Source organism: Apodemus sylvaticus, chromosome 19 (genome assembly GCF_947179515.1).
Source record: "Apodemus sylvaticus chromosome 19, mApoSyl1.1, whole genome shotgun sequence".
In the NCBI taxonomy this organism is placed as follows: Eukaryota; Metazoa; Chordata; class Mammalia; order Rodentia; family Muridae; genus Apodemus; species Apodemus sylvaticus.
Genome location: NC_067490.1, coordinates 27735437 through 27759025, shown reverse-complemented (window position 1 = coordinate 27759025; position 23589 = coordinate 27735437). Strand labels below are relative to the sequence as shown.

General features: G+C 47.9%; 1 protein-coding gene across 4 annotated transcripts in view; it reads left to right on the top strand.

Annotated features, from left to right (window-relative positions):
• The window catches only part of Ascc1 (activating signal cointegrator 1 complex subunit 1), a 93917-nt gene that overhangs the window by 48588 nt on the left and 21740 nt on the right, over window positions 1–23589 (top strand). For all 4 annotated transcript variants that reach the window (XM_052163615.1, XM_052163616.1, XM_052163618.1 and 1 more), the window contains exons 7-9: window positions 478–597; window positions 12967–13091; window positions 15000–15085. In XM_052163615.1, coding sequence (XP_052019575.1) covers window positions 478–597; window positions 12967–13091; window positions 15000–15085 — 331 coding nt within the window. The remainder of the gene's footprint in view (window positions 1–477; window positions 598–12966; window positions 13092–14999; window positions 15086–23589) is intronic.

The following is a 23589-nucleotide window of genomic DNA, read 5'->3' as shown; positions in this document are numbered from 1 at the left end:
ATCCCAAGCAGTGACTTGGTCCAGCAGCTGTGGTTGTCTGTGCCGACCTTCCCTTGCGGTGTTCCCTAGGAAGGGACTCGCTTGCAGATGAGTCTGAGGAGGCTTTTCATTAATGTTCTGGGTGCTCCTGGGGATGTGTTCTTGGTGTGCACATCTTGCTTCTTGTAACTTGAAGAAGTGATGAAGAGAGAAGGGCCAGCACCTGGAATGGTGTTGCCAATCATGCCATCCCTTAGAGCTCATCCTGAGTATTGACGGGACATGGTATGGTGCTGCAGATACTCTTCTGTATTCACAGCTGTGGGCATCGGACATATATTATCTTTAAACTAGGATAGCTAGACTGTGTTGCTGGAAACAACAACAACCCCACAAGTCAGTTCTTGTACAACTTGACCATGCATATTAACCATCTTTCACAATATTGCAGGTCCTTCTCTTACACAGCCTAAAAACCTACTGTCTTTTCTTTGGCAGTGACATTTCTGGAGGCAAACCCCTGGAAGTAGAGATGGCGGGGATCGAATACATGAATGACGACCCTGCTATGGTGGATGTTCTTTATGCCAAGGTGCACATGAAGGACGGCTCCAACAGGTGGGTTTTAGGTGTGCTAAATCTGAGAGGTCTCAGAAGTTGGGGGCCTTCGGGGTTTGCAAGGCATCACCTCAAGCTCAACCCTTTTCTGCCCCAGCCTTCCAAGCCCTAGGGTCACATGTTTGCACCAGCGGGCCCGGCTCTTTGTTCATTAAAGCAGGAGTGCTCACACAGTCAGAGAGGACAGGTCGTGACTACCAGCCTAAAAGACTCTTGGAATAGGGAGTGTTGATCCGAACAGTCAGTTCTTTATTGAAGTAGGTTGTGTTTTTCAGCATACTTGGATGTAAGCAGGCAGGTTCCGATGGTGATTGGTGAATAGCGGACAACATGGGAATAACAATCCAACTGTCATGGAATTGTTAAGATAACACTACATGAAATGTGAAGAACAAACCGGCTTATGGTGGCGCACACCTTTAATCCCAGCAGTCTGGAGGCAGAGGCAGGTGGATTTCGGAATTTGAGCCGGCTTGGTCTACAGAGTGAGTCCAGGACGCCAGGGCTACACAGAGAATCATGTCTTGAAAAAAGTAAAACTTAAGAACATCCCTTGGCATGTGCTAACATCAGTGTGGTAACATCATCCAAACATCAGAGACCAGAGACTCTCAGTCTAGAATTCAAGCCATTGCCTTTATCTTTTTTTGAAAACTGTTTTTGTTACATGTATTTATTGTGTATCTGTGTGGACATGCATATGGACAGAGAACAATTCGCAGGAGTGTGTTTCCTTTGTGTGCTTTGTGGGTCCCAGGGATCAAGCCCTGGGCGTGGGTCAGGCGTGGCAGTGGGAGGCAGGCTCCTGTGTTTGACCATCTCTTTACTTTTATTTTGTGAATGTTTTGCTTGCATGCATCTCAGTTCCCCTGGTGTCTGCAGAGGTCAGAGGCATTGGATCTCTCTGGAATTGGAGTTATGGATGCTTGTGAACTGCCATGGAGGTGCTGGGAGCCAAATCTATGTCCTTTGTAAGAGAGTGTCTGGTGCTGCTAACCAGTGAGCCGTCTCTCCAGCCCCCGACTCAGTCGTCTCTTTGATCCTTAGCATATGATCATACTAATGAAATTACTTTAAATCCAAGGACACATTGCTCTTTAACATTGCCTCCTTTACAAAGTACAGAGGCATCCCCATACAGTGATAGCAGGCTGGAACTTGGAACTTGATACCTGACATGGATGCTTTATCTGTGTTCTAGGATGTAACTGTTTAAATGCCTTTGGGTTATTGTAATTCTGCTATGAACGGAGGAGGTTATTTTCCAACAGTGAATGAACTAAGATAGAAGATAGTAAAACTTTGACAATCGCTTCAAATTCTTAAAAGTTAGGACACTTCAGAGAGCTTTTGTTCTGGATTGTATCTATCAGTACTTAATCATTAATATATTATAATGATAATAATATATAAATATTACATTAATTATTTAATAATTATTAATGTTTATTGAAATTAAACCTTAGAGATTAAGTGTACGTTAACATCTTTAAAAATAATGGTAGCGCTGTCCCTAGCTGTGGCAGTGCTGAAGATTTGGTCCCTAATCATCACCTGGGCAACGGGGGAGCATGGGAAAGTTGGTGGTGAACAACTCAGATACCATCCAGTCCTAGATCCAGGGCTTTGTAGGAGCCAAGCCCAGCATCTGTCCCATCTGTGAACTGCTGGAGCCTGTGAGGGGCTGGTCCCGCAGAGCCAAAACTACGGGCTCTCTGTGACCCAGGGCAGCAACAGGATATCTGAAGGAGTCCCTGAGAGGGACCAGCATTGAGAGCGTAGCAGAAGCCTCTGCTTTATACACACGTGTGGACGGAAGGCTGTACTGTGGGACAGATTTCTTTTCTCTTTCTTTCTTTCTTTCTTTCTTTCTTTTTTTTTTTTTTTTTTGGTTTGTTTTTTTGGATTTGTTTTTTCGAGACAGGGTTTCTTCTGTGTAGCCCTGGCTGTCCTGGAACTCACCCTGTAGACCAGGCTGGCCTTGAACTCAGAAATCTGCCTGCCTCTGCCTCCCAAGTGCTGGGATTAAAGGCGTGCACCAGTGCACCACCACTGCCCAGCTAGGACAGATTTCTGTTTTTTGTTTTTTATTTCCTTTTGGGAGGGAGGTTGTAAGGGCAGAGGGTAGATATTAGGGACAGGGAGATGAGTAGGATTAAGGTGCATGGTCCAGCCTGGTCTACAGATTGCCAGAACAGCCAGAGCTACCCAGAGAAACCCTGTCTTGTAAAACAGCAACAACAGCAATTCTAGAGGCTGGGTAGATAGCTTAGTAAAATGCTTGCTGTGCAACATGAGGCCAGAGTTTGGTCCCCAGCACCCAGATAGTGCTGAGTGTGGTATCACGCCTGCAACCCAGAGCTGGGAGGCAGAGAAGGGAAGAATCCCACCCACTGGCCAGCATCCTAATCAAATGGTGAACTCCAGGTCAGTGAGTGAGAGTCACTGTCTCCATGACCCGCAGGCAGTGTTCCTATGCCGCCACCGCCGCTGCCACCACCACCACCACACACACACATACACACACACACACACACACACACACACCCGGAATACACCCCACACACACCCCCTACACACCCCCCCCCCACATACCCCCCCACACACATTTTGATGAGATCTTTAACCCACATACAGTTTTTGTAACCTTTCTCTTTTAGAAAATAGTTTGGGGCTGGAAGTACAGCTCAGTGGTAGAGTCCTGGCCTAGTGTGAGGACCTGGGGCTGAAAAGAAGAAAAGGCTTCAATCAGGATAATAGTTCATGCTTAAAATTCCACCATTTAGGAGGTACAAGCAGAGGCTTAGGGATGGACTCGTGATCATCTTCAGCTACATAGTGAATTTTGGCTTAGTTTGAGCTACATGAGTCCTTGTCTTAACAACAACAACAAAAAATCCTCCCTCAAAAAGGTAGAAGAAAATCATGGTTTGCTAAATTATAAAAGTCTTCTACATTTTATTTTGTTGCTGTTTTTAAAATAAGTGCTAGTGTTACTACTGTTATCAAAATCTTTAAGCACTATGAAGTTGTGAAGTCCATGATGGCTACTATATAATTCTTTAAATTGCTAATTTTCATCTGAAAGTTCAAATTTTATTATTGGCAAAGAATGCTGATTGTTTTCCTTTAAATTCTCTTTAAAGAAAAAATATCTGCGAAAGTCAGGAGTGGCCCACATTCCTGATCCCAGCACTCAGGAGGCAGAGGCAGGCAGATCTTTGTGAGTTTGGGCTAACCTGGTCTACAGAGTGAGTTTAAGGACAGTCAAGCCTGCAGAATGAGGGCCTGTCTCAAAAAAAAACAAAAAAACAAAAAAAACAAAAAACAACAAAAAAAGAAACAAAAAACCAAAACAAAACAAAAAAACCCAACAGAGAAAAGGAAAAGAAGCAGCAGAGTCTGACCAGCCATGGCCTGCCTGTCAGTGCGCTCCGGTACAAGTGGTGCCGGGCGGACAGATGGCTGGGCGCCAGCTCCTCCAGACAGCCATCACTTAGGGTGCCTGCGGCCAAGTGCTCCATACAGAATGGCAGTTTCACCACAAGACTGTGAAAGGATGTGTGCTCACGGAGCAAAATTCAAGGGTAAACGGTGTCGGCTTTTTCAAGCTGCAAATGTTTAGTGAAGACTGTTACTAGTAAAATAGCCAGGTGCTGCCACAGTCTCTGTGCTGAGGGTCCCCAGTTCTGTGCAGCATTGCTTTTTGCATTAGTTTGAGACTCTAAGTCCTCGTGCCTCAGCCTTCTAAGTACGGGGATTTCAGGGTCATGTGACTATGCTGGGCTGCACTGTTGCTCTTGTACCCTGATGGCAAATGTCATCCAGTCAAAGCAGCAATAATATGTCACACCATGGCCGACATGTGCTCTACCTCTGAGCCATGCTCCAGCTAATGTTTTCCCACTGTTCTTTTTGTTTGTTTGTTTGCTTTTTTGTTTGTTTTTTTTTTTTTGGATTTGGTTTTTTTTGAGACAGGGTTTCTCTGTGTAGCCCTGGGTGTCCTGGAACTCACTCTGTAGACCAGGCTGGCCTCGAACTCAGAAATCCGCCCGTCTCTGCCTCCCAGAGTTCTGAGATTTCAGGTGTGCGCCACCACTGCCCGGCTTCCCATTGTTCTTGAGGCCACCCCAACAGTTGAGGAGGTCTAGGTGCTTGACGTTCAATCCCAGCAGCCTGAACTCATGCGAGTGTGGAAGATACACAGCTTCAGAGCGTTGTCATCTGACCTGCACGTGTGCCACACACAGCCCCTGCAGTGATAAAAATAGTTTTGACCTCATGACCCCCTATGTCCCAGGACTCCACAGAATACACAGAAGAGCTTGTAGTATGAAATTCCTGCCTCTGACACCTAAAGCTGTCATTCTGGAGAAAGTATGGTTAAATTTTGGTTACCATTTAGTGTGCCAGGCCAGAATGGAACCGTGGTAGAGCTCATGTGTAATACTGTCAAGGGCCTGGGTCTGATCCCCAGGACTGCACACATATACTATCTTCCTGTGACCTTCGCAGTACCCACATAAGGTAGAGGCTGGTATGCAGACACGATCTCCAAACTCAGTGTTGTGAGACAGGAAGACACACGGGAAATTGCGTGAGATTATGATGTTTGATTCTGCACAATAATGAAACGTTCTCATGTCTACTTCAGTTCTGTTTAAGGCACACGTGGCCGAGACCAGACAGTTAGGACTTCCTCTGTTCTTGTCGGCTTCCGACAGGGGAGGGGAGAAGAAAGGAGCTCAGAAAGAACGGCGTGCTTTCTGCCGTGAGTGTTTTCACTGCGTTTCCCTTCGTGGTACTGCTCTGACCCTTGCCTCTCTAGGTCCTCATCTGCAGAGATAGATGCAGGTGTGAGAATGGAAAAAATCAGACCACAGAACTAAGTTTCTTTTGAAGACAGCTCTCACACTGGGTCATCCCCTCACTGATAGAGAGCTCAGGGCTCCTTGGCCAGCTCATCAGAACGGTCCCCACAGAAGGTCCCCACAAAGCCGGCTCTCACACAGTTGGTGAACAACTTCTTGTCAAATCTTTGTGAATTAAACAGCCAACTGGCACTGAGTCCAGCGTGTCCGTTCAAGAACATTTCTCAGTCATTCCCATCTCTTCTACTGCTCTACTTTGACCTTTTTTTTTTCTTTTTTTTTTTTTAAGATTTATTTATTTATTGTTATATGTAAGTACACTGTAGCTGTCTTCAGACACACCAGAAGAGGGCATCTGATTTCATTACGGATGGTTGTGAGCCACCATGTGGTTGCTGGGATTTGAACTCAGGACCTTCGGAAGAGCAGTTAGTGTTCTTACCTGCTGAGCCATCTCTCCAGCCCCTACTTTGACCTTTTATTGCCCATTTCTCCCCAGGAGTAACAGCTGTGATTTCAGGACTTACGAATTCTCCCTTCCCAGATGTATACTTTCTAAGAGACATATGTATTCTAAAGCTCTAGTTTAAGTCAACTTACAGACCTTCTGGAATATGTCCTTTGTCCAAGGAAATTTAGAGTTGTGCTAATTGCTATGGGAGTAAGACATGGCTCCTTTTAAAGTGTGTGATATGTGTGTGTGCACCTGTGTCTATGTGTAGTGTGTGTGTGTGTGCGTGATGTGTATGTGTGTGTGCATGCATGCCCTGTCTATGTATGATGTATATGTATACATGCCTGTGTCTATGTGTCATATGTGTATGTGCATGCCTGTGTCTATGTGTGATATGTGTGTGTGTGTGCATGCCTCTGTCTATATGTGATGTGTGTGTGTGTGTGTGTGTGTGTGTGTGTGTGTGTGTGTGTGTATGCAGAGGGTTTCTTTCTCTGTTCTCTACTTCATTTATTAATTTGCTTTTGAGACAGGGTCTCTCCTGAAATTGAAGCCCATAGGGAGGTCTCAGGCTAGAAAGTGCTACATAAGACTGGTTTTTGTTTTGTTTTGCTTTGTTTTTGTTTAATAAGGTTGTTTGTATAAAGTCAATATAATAATTACAGTTATTAACCCAACAGAAAGCATCATTTGAAAGCTAAAATCTGTGTACTCATTATAGCAACAAAAATTACAAGATAATTAGGAATAAATATGACAAAGCACTTGTAAGAATTTGTGCAGGAAATTGTAAACTGTAAGAGATTTGTGTATTCAATAATGGATGCTGTGTTAGTCTGTGTTCTTCTGCTATGAAGAGACACCGGGCTCAGCAACACTCATAAAGGAAAAGCACTTATTGGGGCTGCCTTACAGCTTCAGAGGTTAGTCTGTCATCTCCACGATTGGGAGAGCAGGGTGGCACGTAGGCAGGCGTGTAGCTGAGAGCTTACATCCCGATCTGAAGGCAGCAGGAAGAGAGCCACTGGGCCTCACAGCCCATACTTCCTCTAAAAAAGGCCACACCTTGTAATCCCTCTCAAGTAGTGCCTCTCCCTAAAGACCAAGAATCCAAACCTGTCAGCCTATGGGGGTCATTCCTATTCAGACCACCACAGAAGCCATTCAAAAGCGTTTGTTAATTCTTTGAAAAGTTTATTTAACTTTTTTGTTTTTTGTTTTTTGTTTTTTGTTTTTTTTTTTTTTTTTTTTTTGGTTTTTTGAGACAGGGTTTCTCTGTGTAGCCCTGGCTGTCCTGGAACTCACTCTGTAGACCAGGCTGGCCTCGAACTCAGAAATCCTCCTGCCTCTGCCTCCCAGAATGCTGGGACTACAGGCGTGTGCCACCACTGTCCGGCTGTTTAACATTTTTTGATCTTGTCCTTTCCACAGCCCTCTCCCCCTACTTCCTGTCTACTTTTTTTTTAAAGCTTTAAATTTAAAAACGTATTGTATATGTGTGTATGTGTTTTGCTTGTTTTTTTTTTGTTTGTTTTTTGTTTTTTTTTCCTTTGAGATAGGGTTTCTCTGTGTAGCCCTGGCTGTCCTGAAACTCACTCTGTAGACCAGGCTGGCCTCAAACTCAAAAAAAAAATCCACCTGCTTCTGCCTCCCAAGTGCTGGGACTAAAGGCGTGCGCCACCACCGCTGGGCTTGTATCTATGTTTTTATATCACATGTGTGCCTGGTGCCCTCAGAGATCAGAAGGGGAGTCAGATCCTCTAGGACTGGAGTTAGAGATGGTTCTGAGCTGGGCGCTGGGATCTGGGAATTGAACCTGGATCCTCTGAAAAAGCAGCAGTGCCCTTAATCACTGAGCCATGTCTCCAGCACACTGCTCTTTCTTAAAAATAACCCAGTAGTCCAGTTTATGCTACCCACAGACTCCTGGGTGTAGGGCTGTCCTCTGGAGCATGGCCAACTTGTCGTTAGCTACACGTTACCAGAGCTCTGACTCTCCCTTCTCCAGTGACCATCAGCTGTCTAGGGCTCCTCAGTCAGGGCGGGGCTCCTGAGCCCTTCTTCTCCCTCCGTGGTAGAATGGGGCTGACTGGGTCTTGTACAGACACCATTCTTTAAAGATGCCATTTTGCCCGACATGGCTTTCTATGCATTTAAAGAAGTCCTGTGCTGTACACATAACTGTAAGGGAGAGCCAGGGCCAGGAGCCATTTCCATAGGACCAGGAGCCAGACCTTTAGGAGCCATCAGAGTAGTTTGGAGAAGCAAGACGGCCCACATCAGAGCAGTGGCACTGGGAATCAATAATTGGATGCAAAAAAGTAAAATCTGCTTGAATGGGCATTTTTCCTAGGGTGGAGGGTAGCGAGATGGCTGAGCTAGTTCATGCCAGGGGTACAAGGGTGATGCAGATTTGGAAATCTAATAATATCCCTGTCAGATTCAAAAGCATATCTAAATACATGCTTAAAAGGATTCTGCTGGGCGCAGTGGCACACTCCTGTGTTCTCCTCTCTCTGGAGGGAGGCCAAGGTGGAGTTCAAGGTCATTCTTAGCTCCACTGTGAATTCAAGGCCTAGACTGCAGCAAACTCCCTGGGCCCCATGGGGTGGAAGGAGAGAACCAACTTCTCAAGTTATTCTCTGATCTCCATGGTTAAAGAAACAAATACATTAAAAAATAAAAGCAAAACAGAAAAAGAAGTGTCTATAGCCTGGCTGCTGAGAACTGGCAAATGGGAGAGTTGTGTTTGTATGTTTTGGTGCCGGAGTCCTGCATAGCCATTTGGAAGGGACGGTGTGACGTGGTTTCCTGCCCCTGAACTGAGCCAACAAGGCGTGGGCCTCCACAGTGTTGATGGTTGCTAGGTGTAAGGCGGGAGGTGAGGTGAGGGTATCTCTATGTCCTTAACAAGAATGGCAAACTGCTGTGACCTTCAGGACAAACCTTAAGGCTGTGAAAAAGAAGTCTGAAAACATGAGTTCAAAAATACATAATTTCTCAATTATGCAAAATATAAATATGCAATATGAATTACATGAGGGACTTCACAGATCTAAAAGAACAGAGGCAGCTACATTATGAGCCAGCTTGTCGGAAAGCTAATTCCTGAGGTCAAGGTCAGCCTGGGAGACAGAGCTCTGAACTTGTTTTTTTAAGAAAAACTTTGCTTGCTGTCTTCTAAGAATCAAGGGGCTTCCAGGCAATAGTGGCTCATGCCTTTAACCCTAGCACTTGGGAGACAGAGGCAGGCGGATTTCTGAGTTTGGACAGCCAGGGCTACACAGAGAAGCCCTGTCTTGGAAAAAACCAAAAAAAAAAAAAAAAAAAAAAGAATCAAGGAGCTAATGAGTTTTTTTTGTTTGTTTGTTTGTTTGTTTGTTTGTTTTGAGACAGGGTTTCTCTGTGTAGCCCCTGGCTGTCCTGGAACTCACTCTGTAGACCAGGCTGGCCTCAAACTCAGAAATCCGCCTGCCTCTGCCTCCCAGAGTGCTGGGATTACAGGTGTGCGCCACCACCACCTGGCTGCAAACACAGCTCTTTTAGAATTTTTTTTCTAGCAGCCGTGCTGACTTTGGTTAGAAAACCCATGAGTTATCCAGAGAGCTTTTAGAATTTTCTTCTAGCACGAGAGAGCTGTCTCGAGCAGAGAGCTCCACTGACCAGACTTACAGAGCCAAGAGCTATGTGCAGAGCTGTCTAGGGAGCCATCTTGAGCAGACTACAAGGCTTGCACCCCATCTTTTGTCTTCAATTCCTTTCTGTCACCACTCCCAAACACCCCTTCTCAAGAACCCTCTCCAAGCCAAGGCCGGCCCTTGGCATCGTGAGGTTAGATGTTATATCTTCACATGCCAGCATCACTGTTTATAAATTGTTCTCTCCCTTCGCAGATAAACCTTTTTGGTTTTTTTAATTTTTTTTAAATGAATAAAATAAAAATTAACCTGCTACCCCTAATTTCCTAGTGTTCCTTCCCAGAGTAAAAGCCACCAAGAGTCATTGTTTATATGTATTATTTTAAAGAAATAGAATTTCATTATACTTTCCTGCAGCTCATTTTCAGTCAGGGTTTCATACAGCCCAGGCTGACCTTGGACTTTCTCTCTCTCTAACCAAGGATGACTTTGAACTTCTGTCTACCTGCCTGCACCTCCTGAGTGCCGGGAGGAAAGGTGCAGTCCACCTTGGCTAGGTTGTGTTGTTGTTGTTGTTGTTGTTTACCAGAATAGAGCCCAGTGCTATATTCTTTTAAGATTTATTTATTTTATATATATAAGTAACTGTCTTCAGACACAGCAATAGAGGGCATCAGATCCCGTTACAGATGGTTGTGAGCCACCATGTGGGTGCTGGGAATTGAACTCAGGACCTCTGGAAGAGCAGACATTGCTCTTAACTGTTGGGCCATCTCCCCAACCCCCCAGCCGAGTCTGGTGGCCCTGAGATGCTCACCGTCCATCAGAGCATCCTCATACACCGTGTCAGTGTATAAGGATGCTCTGATGCTGACAGTTTCTGCTGATGACACCTCCCCGCCCCCAGATAAACACTGGGGTGTTTATGGGGCTGTTTCCCTTCTTATGCTCTCTGACCTTTCTCAGCTTTTTAATGAGCATGTTGTTTCTATAAACAGGAAGCAATTTAAGGGACAATTATGAAGGCACATCTTCCCCGCCCACCTCTGTAGTAGGCTTTTTAGAGTTCAGCAGTGCCTGCCTGCACTGCTTCTTGTGACCAAAGGCTCTCATTCCTTCCTCTCCTGGCCTGCCCTTGCCGAACCCCTGCCCCATTCCTCCCCCGTCCTCTGTCCCAAGACTTCGGACTCTGGTGTGGCCAGGAAACTGCTTTGTCACAGGTGTCCCCTGGCCCCTGCTGCCCGAGCTGTCTGTGCCCACTGGCACTCCTTCCAGCCTGTCTTCCGGTTCCTTCTCCACCCTTTCGCAGGGCTGCGCCCCGGCAGCTGCCCACAGCTGGTCCTCGCCACACTCCTAACCCTCCGTCCAGGCTGCACCCCCTGTGCTTTTAGTACTCTTTTTGGTTTAGTGAGTCAGGGTCTCATGTAGCCCAGGCTGGCTCTAGACCTTGACCTCCCGCCTCCATCTTCCAAGGCCGTGTGTGTGTCGTGTGTCGCGTACCTAGCTGAAGGACGCTGAGCTGACGGCCTCCGCTGAACGTCAGACTTGGGTTACTGACTGTCCTTGGACACATGTGCCTGCAGTGTCCTGCAGACCTGCTGTCCTGGGCTACCCTTCTAGCAGGGTGCAGCGTAGCCCCACCCCTGACAGCAGTGAGTCTTCATGGCTTCAGTGCTGCGCTGCCTGCCACCAGCTCCAGGCCTCAGGGGCTATCTTCCTTCTCTCCCCTCCCATGTGTGGACCGCTCTTCCCATGGAGCCTTCAGAGTTCTTGCTCGTGCCCAGAGTGCCAGCCAGTGTAGGCAGTATTGCCATTTCCGCATTCATGGTGGGGTCCCGAGGACTTGGACTCTGAAGGCAGACTGGCCTGCGCTGATTTTTTTAAAACTCATCTTTAATTAGAATGGTCTTGTGGGGAGAGGGATACGGGAGGTTAGCAGGAGGGTGACTATGACAAAGCCAAGGATATGTATGTACACATGAAAATGGTATAATGAAACCCATCATTCTGTACACTAACTGAAACAATTATGAAAAAGGTGCTGACGAGATGGCTCAGCAGATAAAGGTGCTTGTGGCCAAGAGAACTTGAAGAGCTTGGGAGTTCAATCCCCAGACCTCCATGGTGGAGAGAGAGCTGACCCCCACGAGTTATCCTCTGGCCTCCCCTCCATGCTGCACTGTCACGTGTGGGCCCAACTTGGCTGGCTTGCTTGTTCTTGCGCTCTCTCTCTCTCTCACACATACACAAAAGGTAAGAAAAGAAAGACATTTTTAAATTAATAGGAAAATTATTTCAGTGCTGAGATTGACTTTGGAGCCTTATACATACTAATCACACATTCTACTACTAGCAACACCTCAGCCCCTGAAGTGTGTGTGTGTGTGTGTGTGTGTGTGTGTGTAAGTTTGGATTTGCCACTTAGAAGTCACATGACCTTGTTCAAGTTCCACAGCTGCTTCTGCTTAGCACCACCCCTGGTACCTTCAGGTAGCCATGTGCTGTGCTGGCGAAGTGATTTAGCGGCTCGGCGCGCTGTGCTCGGCCAGTGCATTGCCTGCTGTTCTTTCTTCGTCAGAAGCCACCCACCGGTCCTGTGCAGCTGCCCCTTTCTTGTCTGCTCTCCTCTTTGGAAACACTTTCTCCTTCCCAGAGTCAGCGCAGAAGTGGACTTTGGGTCCCAGCCGTCCCTGTGCAGAGCTTGACTGTGGGCACTGGCCACTGCTTCACATCCAGCCCTTCTTACTCTGTCACAGGGGTCTAGTCACCAGCAGACTGCCTCTGTGACCCTCTGCCGTGCAGTCTTGTGTGAACTGCTTTTTAATAACTTGAAGTGGCCAAACCTTTCTGGTTTGTCTGTGAATCTTTATTAATCCTTCAAGAACACGATTAGACCTATGTTTCCATGTAGTCAACTACTGTTGTACAATCAATATTGCATTGCTGTGGCATCTCTTTCCCCCCACCCCCACCCCAGGATCTTGTTTTGTGACCCGGGCTGCCCCGGCACTCTGTGTGTCTCATGTTTGCTTCAAGCTTATGATCCTGCTAGGCTCGGTGGCCACAGCTTTCATCTCAATCCTTGGGAAGCAAAGGCAGGCTGATCTCTGTAAATCTGAGGCCAGCCTGGTCTACATAGTGAGTTCTAGGCTAGTCAGTGCTACATAGTGAGACCTTACTCACAAACAAACAAAACAACAAAGTTATGACTCCCTACCTCTGTCTCCTGGAATTACAGGCTTGTGTCACCTAAATGGTAGTGACTTGTTCTTAATCAGACTATGAGCTCTGGTGAGGGCTGTGGCCTCTGCCACTGCTGGTGCAGGGACTGGCTCAGAGCGCACACTTCATTCGTGGGGAATTAGTGCTTTGGGGTTTACTAAAGTCCCGGTGCCTCTCACTGCAGGCTGCAGGAGCTGGTTGATCGAGTGCTGGAGCGCTTTCAGTCTCTGGGACTCATCGTGAAAGAGTGGACCAGCGTGAAACTGCACGCCACGGTCATGAACACACTCCTCAGGAAAGATCCCAATGGTAAGTCCCCGAGGGGCTGCAGCAGGGCAGTGAGCAGCAAGGCCAGAGACTAGCTCGCTTTAAATGAGTGGTGGCCATGAGTCCCTGATAAGCCTTTGCTCTGATGAATCCAGTGTATGCGGCAGGGGCATGCCTAGCATGCAGTTAGTTCTGTCACATGCGGGGTTGTCAGGTTTTGCATACAGAAATATAAGATAAGGCCTGGCGCACAGTTTAGGGTAAAGCGCTTGTTTACTGTGCGCGAGGCCCTACTTCTGGTCATCGGGCATCTCTCCCCGAAGAAGGATTTGAGACGCCAGGTAAGTTTACCTAAGCAGCAGAGCCCCAGGCTCCCTGCCCCGCCCCCTTCTTTCAATACCATCCACAGGGTCTCCCACTGGCCTGTAAGGGTGGGTGGCTGTCCAGTGAGACCAAGTCCCTCCTAGCTCTGCCGCCCTTGGCCTAAAAGGGTAAGTGTGCCACGGTGCCAGCTTTTTTTGTTTTTGTTTTTTCCCAAGACAGGGTTTCTCTGTGTAGCCCTGGCTGTCCTGGAACTCACTCTATAGACCAGGCTGGCCTCGAACTCAGAAATCCGCCTGCCTCTGCCTCCCAAAAGCTGGGATTACAGGCGTGTGCCATCACTGCCTGGCTGGCACCGGCTCCGGCCCCCACCCCCATGGGTTTCTGGTGATTAAGCTCAGTGTGGCCCTCAGCCTTCAAGACAAGCACTCTCCCGCCTGAGCGCCCCCTGCCCACACTGTCTGCTTCTTAATAGTCTCTTTGGCATTGGTGTACTTCTTTCCAGACTGCTTGTGTTCCTTTTTCTTAGCAGGGAAGCTGTTTTGTTTGTTTTGCTCATGTAGCCCAGGCTGGTCTCCTGGTTGCTCTGCAGAAGGGACAGGACCTTGAGCGTTTGATCTACCTCCACACCCCAAGTGCTGGCTTTATAGGAGTGAGTGTGCCACCATGGCTGGCTTTACAGGAGTGTGCCACCACAGCTGGCTTTAAACCCATTTTTAGGCTGAGGGGTATGCCTGAGGGTGGGGTCTTGTTTAGAGCACTTTCTGTTCCGAGCTAGGTCAGGAGCCCCCCACACAGGTAAACTGGTGTCTGCTCATGCTGTTGTTAGACCTGGGACTCTGCAGACCTGTGCAGTAGATGATCTTATGGAGATGTAGAAAGAGCGACGTGCATGGTCTGCTGGAAGGCAGGGACGAGCTACAGCCAGCCAGCATTCTGAAAGTTAACAGTCCTCCAGGGCCTGTGAATTTCCTCTTCCCTGTGCTCTTCTCTGTATTGAATTTTTACTTCAAAGGACAAGAAAAGATATGTTACCCCCCCCCCCCATCTCCATTCCCTTTGATAATCTTCTGGCTGTCCTTTAAGGACATCTTTTGGGACACGCAACCTAAATTATCTTAGTCTGCTAGAGCGTTTTTGTTTAGGCCAAGGTCGTGGACTTGCTGCCTTCCTGTGTAGGATGTACCGATAGTTTTAATGGTAGCACTCCCCCACCCCAAAGCCAATTTAAGGAGTCCTTAGGTCAACCCAAAGCCCGGACACTAACAACTTCGAATAGTTTATATGTGAGCTTTTGTGTATTTTAACACAATTAAAACCACATACCATTTATTTGGGGGTTGTAAAACCCCGGAGGTGACTTAGTGGGAAACTGAGGTCTGTGGGAGGAGAGCTGTCAATTACCAGTGTGTACAGTTAGTGCCCGCTGAAAGAATAAAGACAGTACAGTTGGCCCTGCCGCCCGCCCGGGAGCCTCATCCCCTGTCTCTCAGCTGCTCCTCCTCCCTCCTCTTGTTGCTTTCTAAAGCAGGAGGTGAGAAGTTTGCTAGGCGGCCTCAGGACAGACACTCAGGACAGGTAGGAACGCCCTCTCAGAGTCCTCTCACACTGTCTCTGCATTATTTACAGCTGAAGGCAGGTACAATCTCTACACAGCAGATGGCAAGTATATCTTCAAGGAAAGAGAATCTTTTGATGGCCGAAACATTTTAAAGGTCAGTATGATGCAGAATGACATGGGGTCTTTAGTGCATGTCCTGAATGAGTAGGAAGCGAGTTGTTGCCTTTCACACCAATGTGCTTCCTTCTGCTTCTCCTGAAAGGATGCAAAGCGTGGTAGTGTCAGACAGGGGGTGCTGGGGAGATCCCTAGATCCACCCATCTGTCGGTCTTGCTGTCTATCCTCTTGGCACCTCTAGAGTGTTTGCAATCTGTGATTTAAGAAAGACTAACATTTCCCGGCTGCTTTGATCCTTGATTTGAACCCAGTGTGTTTCACTTTATACGCTAGAGGTTTGAGCTTGCATTTTTTTAAGTGAAAAAACTGTTTTGATCGAGTACATTTTTTCTCTTCACCCACAGAGTTGCTCTCCAAGGTTACTTCTAGTCTATTTTTACTCAGGAGCAGCCTGTGTCCTAAAAGTAGGTAGTCAGTGTCTGACTGCTGAGACCTCACTGTTCTGAATCCCATTCATCTCTGTGACCGGACAATGCAAGGAGTTCTTCTGCCCTGCATTTCTGTCTCCCACACACTGCCTCTGTTACAGCGGCGGTCTGGTGAACAGGCTGAGCTTCCTCTGGGCAGAGAGGAACAGACCGGCTTCTGCTGAGTCTCCTGCTTGCTGATGGTTTAGGTCGCACGGTTTCAAGGCTGTGAATGTTTTCTAGGGGTAGAGAAGGTGTGCACATCTATTAGAGTTCTCTGGAGGGACAGAATTGATACTTACACGTATATCTTGTATATATCTGTCTCTGGATGGAAAGTTCAGGATAGCCGTTTGGTCCACGAAGCTGCACGTCTCAGCTGCTCCTCAGTATTTACTGGAATCCCAGACAAGTCGGTTCTGTTGCTAGCCAACTTGCCAACAAGAGTGAGGGCAAACAGGCAAAGGGCAAAAGCTTCCTTCCTCTGTGTCCTTATATAGCCTGACAAGAAGGCATGGCCCAGATTTAGGGTGGGTCTTATCACATCAAAAGATCTGGATTTAGATGACCCAGGCAAGGGCAAAACAACAACAACAACAACAAAACCCCTCACAGGTGTGCCCAGGCTTCACGGGTGTGCCCAGGCCTCACAGGTATGCCCAGGCCTCACAGGTGTATCCAGCCCTCACAGGTGTGCCCAGGCCTCACAGGTGTATCCAGCCTTCACAGGTATGCCCAGCCCTCACAGGTATGCCCAGCCCTCACAGTTGTGCCCAGCTGCTTTGGTTTTAGTTGACTCCGGATGTGGTCAAGATTAGCCATCACAGAGCATGGTCAGAGCGCTGCATCTTAGGTGCACCAACTATTACTCCTCCCTTCCCTGCTTCCATTCCGTTACCTCATCTCAAAGGTTCTACACAAAAAGCTCCTCTCCCTGACTTGTACCACAGGCTATTTGAACTTCATTTGAATTCCATGAGAACCAAGTTGGCTTTAAGGCATTCCTAAAGATTTCTTTCTCCATTGTTCTTTACAAAAAAAAACAAAAACCCAAATATAACCAAGTATAGTAATAAAAAACCCAAGTATACCTGACATGGTGGGGTAAGCCTGTTATCCCGCATTTAGGAAACAGGGAAAGGCTCGAGGAAGTCAGAGTCCTCCACACCCATATAGCCAGTCTGGGGTTGGCCCGAGTTATGTAAGAACCTGTCCCGAAAACCAAAGAAACAAATGAAAGCAATGAACAGAAAATTCCCAGGCCAAGGCAATAGAGGAAGAGAAGCATTAAATCCTGCAGAGGAACAGCAGTGTCAGTTACAGCAGAATTCATTATCAACCTGCCACCAGCCAAGTTATAGATGAGAAGGCAGCCATCAGCAGTCGCGGGGCGGGGCGGGGCGGGGCAGGGCGGGGCGGGGCGGGGCGGGGCGGGGTTCTCACCTGTGGGAGAATGCTTGGAGAAAAAACCCTTGAAGGTTCCTGACCTGAACCACCCTGTGGTGATGTGAGTGGAGCTCCCTCTAGTGTTGACAGGCCACAGTACCTTCCTCGGGCCTAGGTGGGTTTTGAGCTGGGCCCAGGGAGAGTTTGGAGACCAAGTAGTGTGATTCCTCGTGTGAATCTCTAACACAAGACCCACTGTGGTTAGACTTGCAGGAAAGCAATTATAGTTAGTGGTGCAGACTGGAATCTACAAGAATACTCAGAACTTTCGGGTTTAGCATTTTCCAGCTGCTTTGTGCAAGGGTAGTCGGTATTTAGGTGGAAATCATAAGGTATTTGAGGTTATGTCAGTCAGAACCAGAGTAAGGCCTGATTAAAACTCATAAGTGGTAGGGCAGCTGTTTGGGTCTGGGGTGATAGAACAGGTGTCCCTGTAAGCCAAACGCTGGGTCCGAGCTCGAGCAGCAAAACCATGACAACCAGAGCCGCTCTGAGTCCACCAGCTCGAGAAGAATCCCTTCTTGGTGAGGCAGCGCTAGGGCTCGGCCCTTGCTCTCAGGAGCTCCTGCCTCTAAGGGGCAGGTTATTGTTATTGGACAGTGGCAGCATCGTGGGCAGGTGTGTGGAGGAGAAGCACGTGCCCTTGAGCCCAGGGTAGTGTATCCTCTAACCCTGTAGTTCCTCTTAGTTTACTTCCTAATCATTAGTTTCAGGAGATAGAACCTTAACCTGTGTTTCAACCAAGGGAATAAACCTCTTCAGAAATCAAGGCACTGTGGGTGTAACTGCCCATACCAGCCCAGCATAAATACTCGTTACGTAACTATCGACTACCACCTTTTGGATTTTCCCTGCTAACTAGAACATGAGAAGCCACGTCCTCTGAGAACGTTGAAAAGAAAGAAAATATTTAGAAAACAAACTGATTGTTTTTATATTACAATGATGAAATTTTTCTTATTTTAATTTTTGTTTTTTTGGAGACAGGGTCTTATAATGTAGCTTTGGTTGACGTGGAACTCACTATGTAGACCAGGCTGGCCAGACCTGGCCTGCCTCTGCCTCTCAAGTGCAAGGATTACAGGCACGTACCATCATTCCTGGCTTATTTTGGATTTTAAATCACATGCGCACGAGCATTTGGAGGCCTGAGGACATCTTTGGTCTTTCCTTTCCACAGCAAAGGGCCCAGGGATCAAGCTCGGGCAGTCAGACTTGGTGGCGACTGCTTTTTTTGGAATGAACTATCTCACAGACCTTAAAATTATTATTAAGAAACGGGGGAAGGGCACGAACAAGAGAGGCTGACTGGAGTGAATGGAAGGGCTGGCCGTGTTGGCCACAGAGGAGCCCGGCTTACCTAGCGTCCCAGCAAGCATCCCACAGCTCGTGGTCGGGGAGCAGGAGCGTCTTTGGGAGGCAGCCTTGGAAAAAGCCAAGCTCCTCAGCTAGTCACGGAGAAGCAAGGCCGGGGAGGGCCCTGCTCCTTGCTCTGAGGATTTAATGAGAGTCTGCCGACTGCTGCTCTGCTCCAGGACGGAGATTGGTTCTCTTGGCTTTGTGGAGTAGTGTGTGTTCTCTCTCGATGCCTTGGTAATAAGAAAAATTTCTCTAATGGCTTTGGAAGGAGAAGGCACTTTTTCTTTTGTACAGCTCTTTTCAAAGCCAGAAAAGCTGTAATTGACTAGTGTCTGGTTATCCCTAGGGAAGGCTTGGGAAGGAGGACCTGACAAAGAATTGTTCTGTCATTCAGAGCAGAAGCGGGAGAGCACAGGCACTCCCCTCCCCCCGTGCCGTTCTTATGGCTGCCTGACAGCTCCAGGAGGAGGGCTCATCGGTGAGGATGGCTCAGGCTAAGTGGGCAGCCTGACAGCCAGGAACGACGGGCTTCTGCTTGGGGGACTTGAGAAGTAGCTTGAAGCAAGAGAACCAGTCTCTGAGACCCTCCTCTCAACAGACTGACTGCAGGCTGAGGAAGAAGCGGTGGAGACAAGCCCGGAGTCTGAGGGGCCAGGGAAAGCACTGCGGGTCCCAGCCATCAAGAGCTTCAGCAGGAAGGCAGGGCTGAGGCCAGGGCCCCAAGATACCAGAATCGGACTGGAGGTGTAGCTCTGCGGTGATGGCTCGCCTAGCATGCAGGGTTCAGCCCTTCAAACTCAGGGAAGGATTACTCTAATCCTGATGTGCTAGCTCATGTGTAACTCTAGCCGAGGCAAAAGGAGTGCCCTGTGTTTAAGGCCATCCTGGGCTACATAATGAACCCCAGGCAAGTGTGGGCTACAGAACATGACTCTCAAAGACAAAACCACTGTGAAACCACAAGGCAGGTCTGGGGGATGTTACTTTACTAGGAGGGTGTATTAACTTGGGAGGCGGCAGCAGTAAGCTGGGTATATTAATTTTAATAGTCTCCCCTTACACATGGTTCCAGCCCCGCGTCCACACTAAACCTGGAGTTGGTTGTGGTCTGCCTCTCAGTACTTCATCCGTCTTCATGTAATCCTGGTCCGTTCCTTAGAGTCTTTAGAGGAAACCAGGACGGGTAAACACATTCCGTTTATTCATTCACTTTTACCATTTAGAAGTGAGCCTTATTAGGAGACAGTCTTGTGACCCTGCTGGGAGGCACAGTCAGGCCTTGATGTTGGAGGGAGGATGGAGATGTCATCCCTGAGGAGCGTGAGGGGCCGTGAAGAGAGACCCTGCCCTTCTGAAGCCTGGGGAGGAGCTTCATTAGGAGAGAGAGCTGCCTGTGTAGCCGAAAGAAGGGCGCGCCTGCAGAGCAAGCCCAGGACGAGTGTGTTTCAGTGAGGCAGTTACTCAGTTTTCATAAAGGAAGTTTGAATTTCATAAAGGGTTTTTATTTTCCTGCACATGTCCATGGGCCAAGCATATGTATGTACTGTTTGACAGAATCAGAAACAGTGCAGTGACTGGCCAGGTCAGGAAGTAGAGCACGCCCCCACACCATGCCCCCCCCCACACCCTGCTCCCCCCACCATGCCCATGCCCCTGACTGACTCTTCAGTCAGTGTGTCCTAAGGCAGTCAATATTCGAAGCAAAGAGGCTTGTTTTTGAAAGAATGCTTGGTTTTATTTGAAAGATAAAATCAATTTTTTTGTTTTTTGAGAGATAGGTCTTGTTCAGTATTGCCTTAATTCATGGAGATCCTCTTGGCTTACAAGTGTTGCACCATAAATAGATGTGCGTGCATGCGTGTGTTCATGTGTGTGTGTGTGTGTGTGTATGTGTACAAAAGGTAAAACTTAGGATTTATATAATCTTTAGAAATTTGGACTTACATGATTACTTTTTAAAAATGTTTTTTTGTATACGTGTGTTCCTTGGTGTGTATGCCAAGTGTGTGTGCACACAGAAACCAGAGAGGTTGTTGGTCCTGGCAGGGTAGTTATAGGTGGCTGTGACCCACCGACATGCTTTCTGGGACCTGAACGCAGCCCTCTGGAGGAGCAGCGAGCACTCCAGCCGCTGAGCCTTCTCTCCAGCACCTGTGCTTTTGGGTTTTTTTTTTGTTTGTTTGTTTGTTTGTTTTTAATAAACTTCCTTTTTTAGAGCAGTTCTAGGTTCACAGGAGAAGTGAACAGAGAGTAGAGCGCCGCCGTCCCACTGTATGTACCCCCAGCCGCTGGCAGCCAGCCCGCAGCGGTCCATTCGCTGCTCAGTGAGCCTCAAGTCCACTGTTTACACGAGGCTCAGTCTGCTCGCACACCGAGTGGTGCATCCACCTCTGCGGTAGCAGACAGAGGCTTCACCGTCTCTAAAACCCCCTTCCATCCCTCTGTCCATCCCTCCCTCCCTCCCTCCCTCCCAGCCACCGAAGGCATCTGAGCTTCCAGAGTCTCCAGAGCACCCTCCAGTAGAAGCCAAGCTGCAAGCTGCATTCGTGGTCCCTTCACACCTTGTCTTTTTTTTTTTTTTTTTTTTTTTTTTTTTTTTTTTTTTTTTGCCTGCATCTCTTTCTGTGTACTGTATGCGTGCCCGGTGCCCACAGATGTCAGGAGAGGGCATTGGGTGCCTGGAACTGGAGTTCTAGACAGCTGGCATTGCCATGTGGGTGCTGAGGAGCGACCCTGGCCGCTCTGAGGGAGCAGCGTCCCTCGCCGGGGCTCAGCCGCCTGTTCTTACTGCTGAATGACACTCTGCTGAAGATGTCTGTGCTTCTCCTTCACCTCCCTGAAGGACCTCTTGATTGCTTCCAAGTGTGGCAGTTACAAATAAAGCTGTAAATGTCTTTGAATAGAAAACAGAGAGCACAGTGGCTGGGTCATGGGTTAAGAGCATGCTCAATATATATATTTCAAATACAATATTGTCTTCCACAGGGGCTGTACCACCTCAGATTCCCACAGCAATGACGGAGAGGGAGAGGTCCTTTGACTCTGTGTCCTTGTCACTTTTGCTTGTTTTCAGTGTTTGGAGGGTAGTTCATTCTTTTTTATTTATATTCTTCTTTTTAAATTGTGTGCATGTGGGTGTGTGTCTGTCTATTCCTGCACATACCACGGTGCACACATGGAGGCCAGTGGGCAATACCAGGGATCAGTTCACCTCTGCTGTGGGACCCAGGGCTGGAGCGCAGGTAGTCAGGCATGGACACGCCTTTACACGTCGAGCCCCGTTGCCTGCCTAGGTTTGGCTCTCTGTCAGGCACGTGGCAGTGCCCAACTGTCTTGATTTGGAGTTAGTTCTGTGCAGTGCACAGTGTTGTAGGTCTTTCCAGATACATCCTTGCCATGTGTATCCTCTTTGGTGGTTTCTGTTCAGGTCTTTTGATTCATTTTTGTAAAAAATGGTATGTTAGGCTAGAGAGATGACTCAGCGGTTAAGAGCGCAGACTGCTCTTCCAGAGGTCCTGAGTTCAATTCCCAGCAACCACATGGTGGCTCACAAACAACTGTAATATGATCGGATGCCCTCTTCTGGTGTATGTGAAGACAGCGACAGTGTACTTATACACATAAAATAAATGAATAAATCTTAAAAAAAAAAAAAAAGACATGAGTCACCACTGCCAGCCCTAGTTAGCTGTGTTTCACGCCACCCAGAGCAACTCTGCTGTTTGCTGTTTGCTGTTTGTTTGTTTTTCGAGACAGGGCTTCTCTGTGTAGCCCTGGCCACAGTTCTGCCTCGTGATGACATTCACAGACTTTTGAAGTAGGATCTTACCTTGTGGTCTGATGTCCTTCAACTTGTGAGCCTCCAGCCTCTGCCTCATCAGCTGGTGTGTTGAACTGAGCCTCGAGATACAGCAACGAGCTAATGAGCAGTTAGTAAGTAACACTGAGTGGGTCAGTGCTTGGTTCTCTTCTCAGAAGCCATTTAAGTTTGTTTTGGGAGTACTGGAGGGGCCAGGACTGAACTCACCTTCCTCGCGCCTGGGTGCTAGAATTACAAGCTGCTGCCAGGTTCAGCATCAGCACAAACAGTAGTGAAACTGAAGTTTAGGAAGGAGATTGTGATGAGCTGAGTTGTCAGAGTATGAGCGGGGTTGCTTGGCTGTGTTAATGATATATGCGGCCGACCATCAGGGTGGTAGCAAGCGTCTTAGCCCACTGAGCCATCTTGCCGCCCTCTACCTCCATTCTGGATGACTAAACCAGGACGTTGTGGGAGTGATCAGGAGCACCGCCGTCTTCCCAGTGCTAGGAGACTACTACCCGTCAACCTGACAAGCCTGTGAGAGACAGCCCTGAGAGCCCTGGAGTGCTGAGCTGGTCTCTGTCGCATGCTGTTTGCAGGAGGAACATCCCCATCCAAGCATCATTTCACCCACACAATTTTTTTTTCCTTAAATTTATGTTATGTTGCCTGGAAAGTGAAGACTCTAATGAGGCTGACAGCTAGCTGTCGGTGAGGTGAAGCTGTTGTTGAGATGAGTATAGACTCAGCCGGTTGCTGATTTTGATGGAAGTCAGCGCCTATTCTAGAAAGATACCCTCTCACCGCTCCGTGGTTGCCTTCGCTCCTGGCTCTCCGCCAGTCACAGTCACTGCTGACTTCCCTTTACAGTGGCATTGGAATACTCCCACGTGTTGTCTCGGGGCGGGCGGGGAGGGGGGGATACTGACAGGTTCTATACGGTCTAGCCAACACAGTAACAGACATAGGCCACAGTCTGGCAAAGGCAGCAAGTGCAGAAAAAACCCAAGAGGTTGCCATTGCTGTTCCGGGACTCGCTGCTGGCTCTCCTCGGAATAGAATATGTGGTAACATTTATTGAGTATCTTCTAAGCATAAAGCACTAGCGATATGCCTGCCTGGTGCATTGAGGGAGGGGGGTGAGTAGTCAGTCCTGAGCTCATTCCCAGGGACTCTTTGAATGGGCACTTGGTTTTGTTGTTGTTGTTTTGTTTTGTTAAGAGTTATTTATTTATTTAATGTATATGGGTACACTGTAGCTGTCTTCAGACATACCAGAAGAAATTACAGATGGTTGTGAGCCACCGTGTGGTTGCTGGGAATTGAATTCAGGACCTCTGGAAGAGCAGTCAGCATTCTTGCATTCTTAACCACTGAGCCATCTGTCCAGCCCAAGCTAAGCCTTTCGTAACTGAGGGGCCAATACCAGAATCACCTTTAGGGTTTACAGAAACACGGTTGACTCCT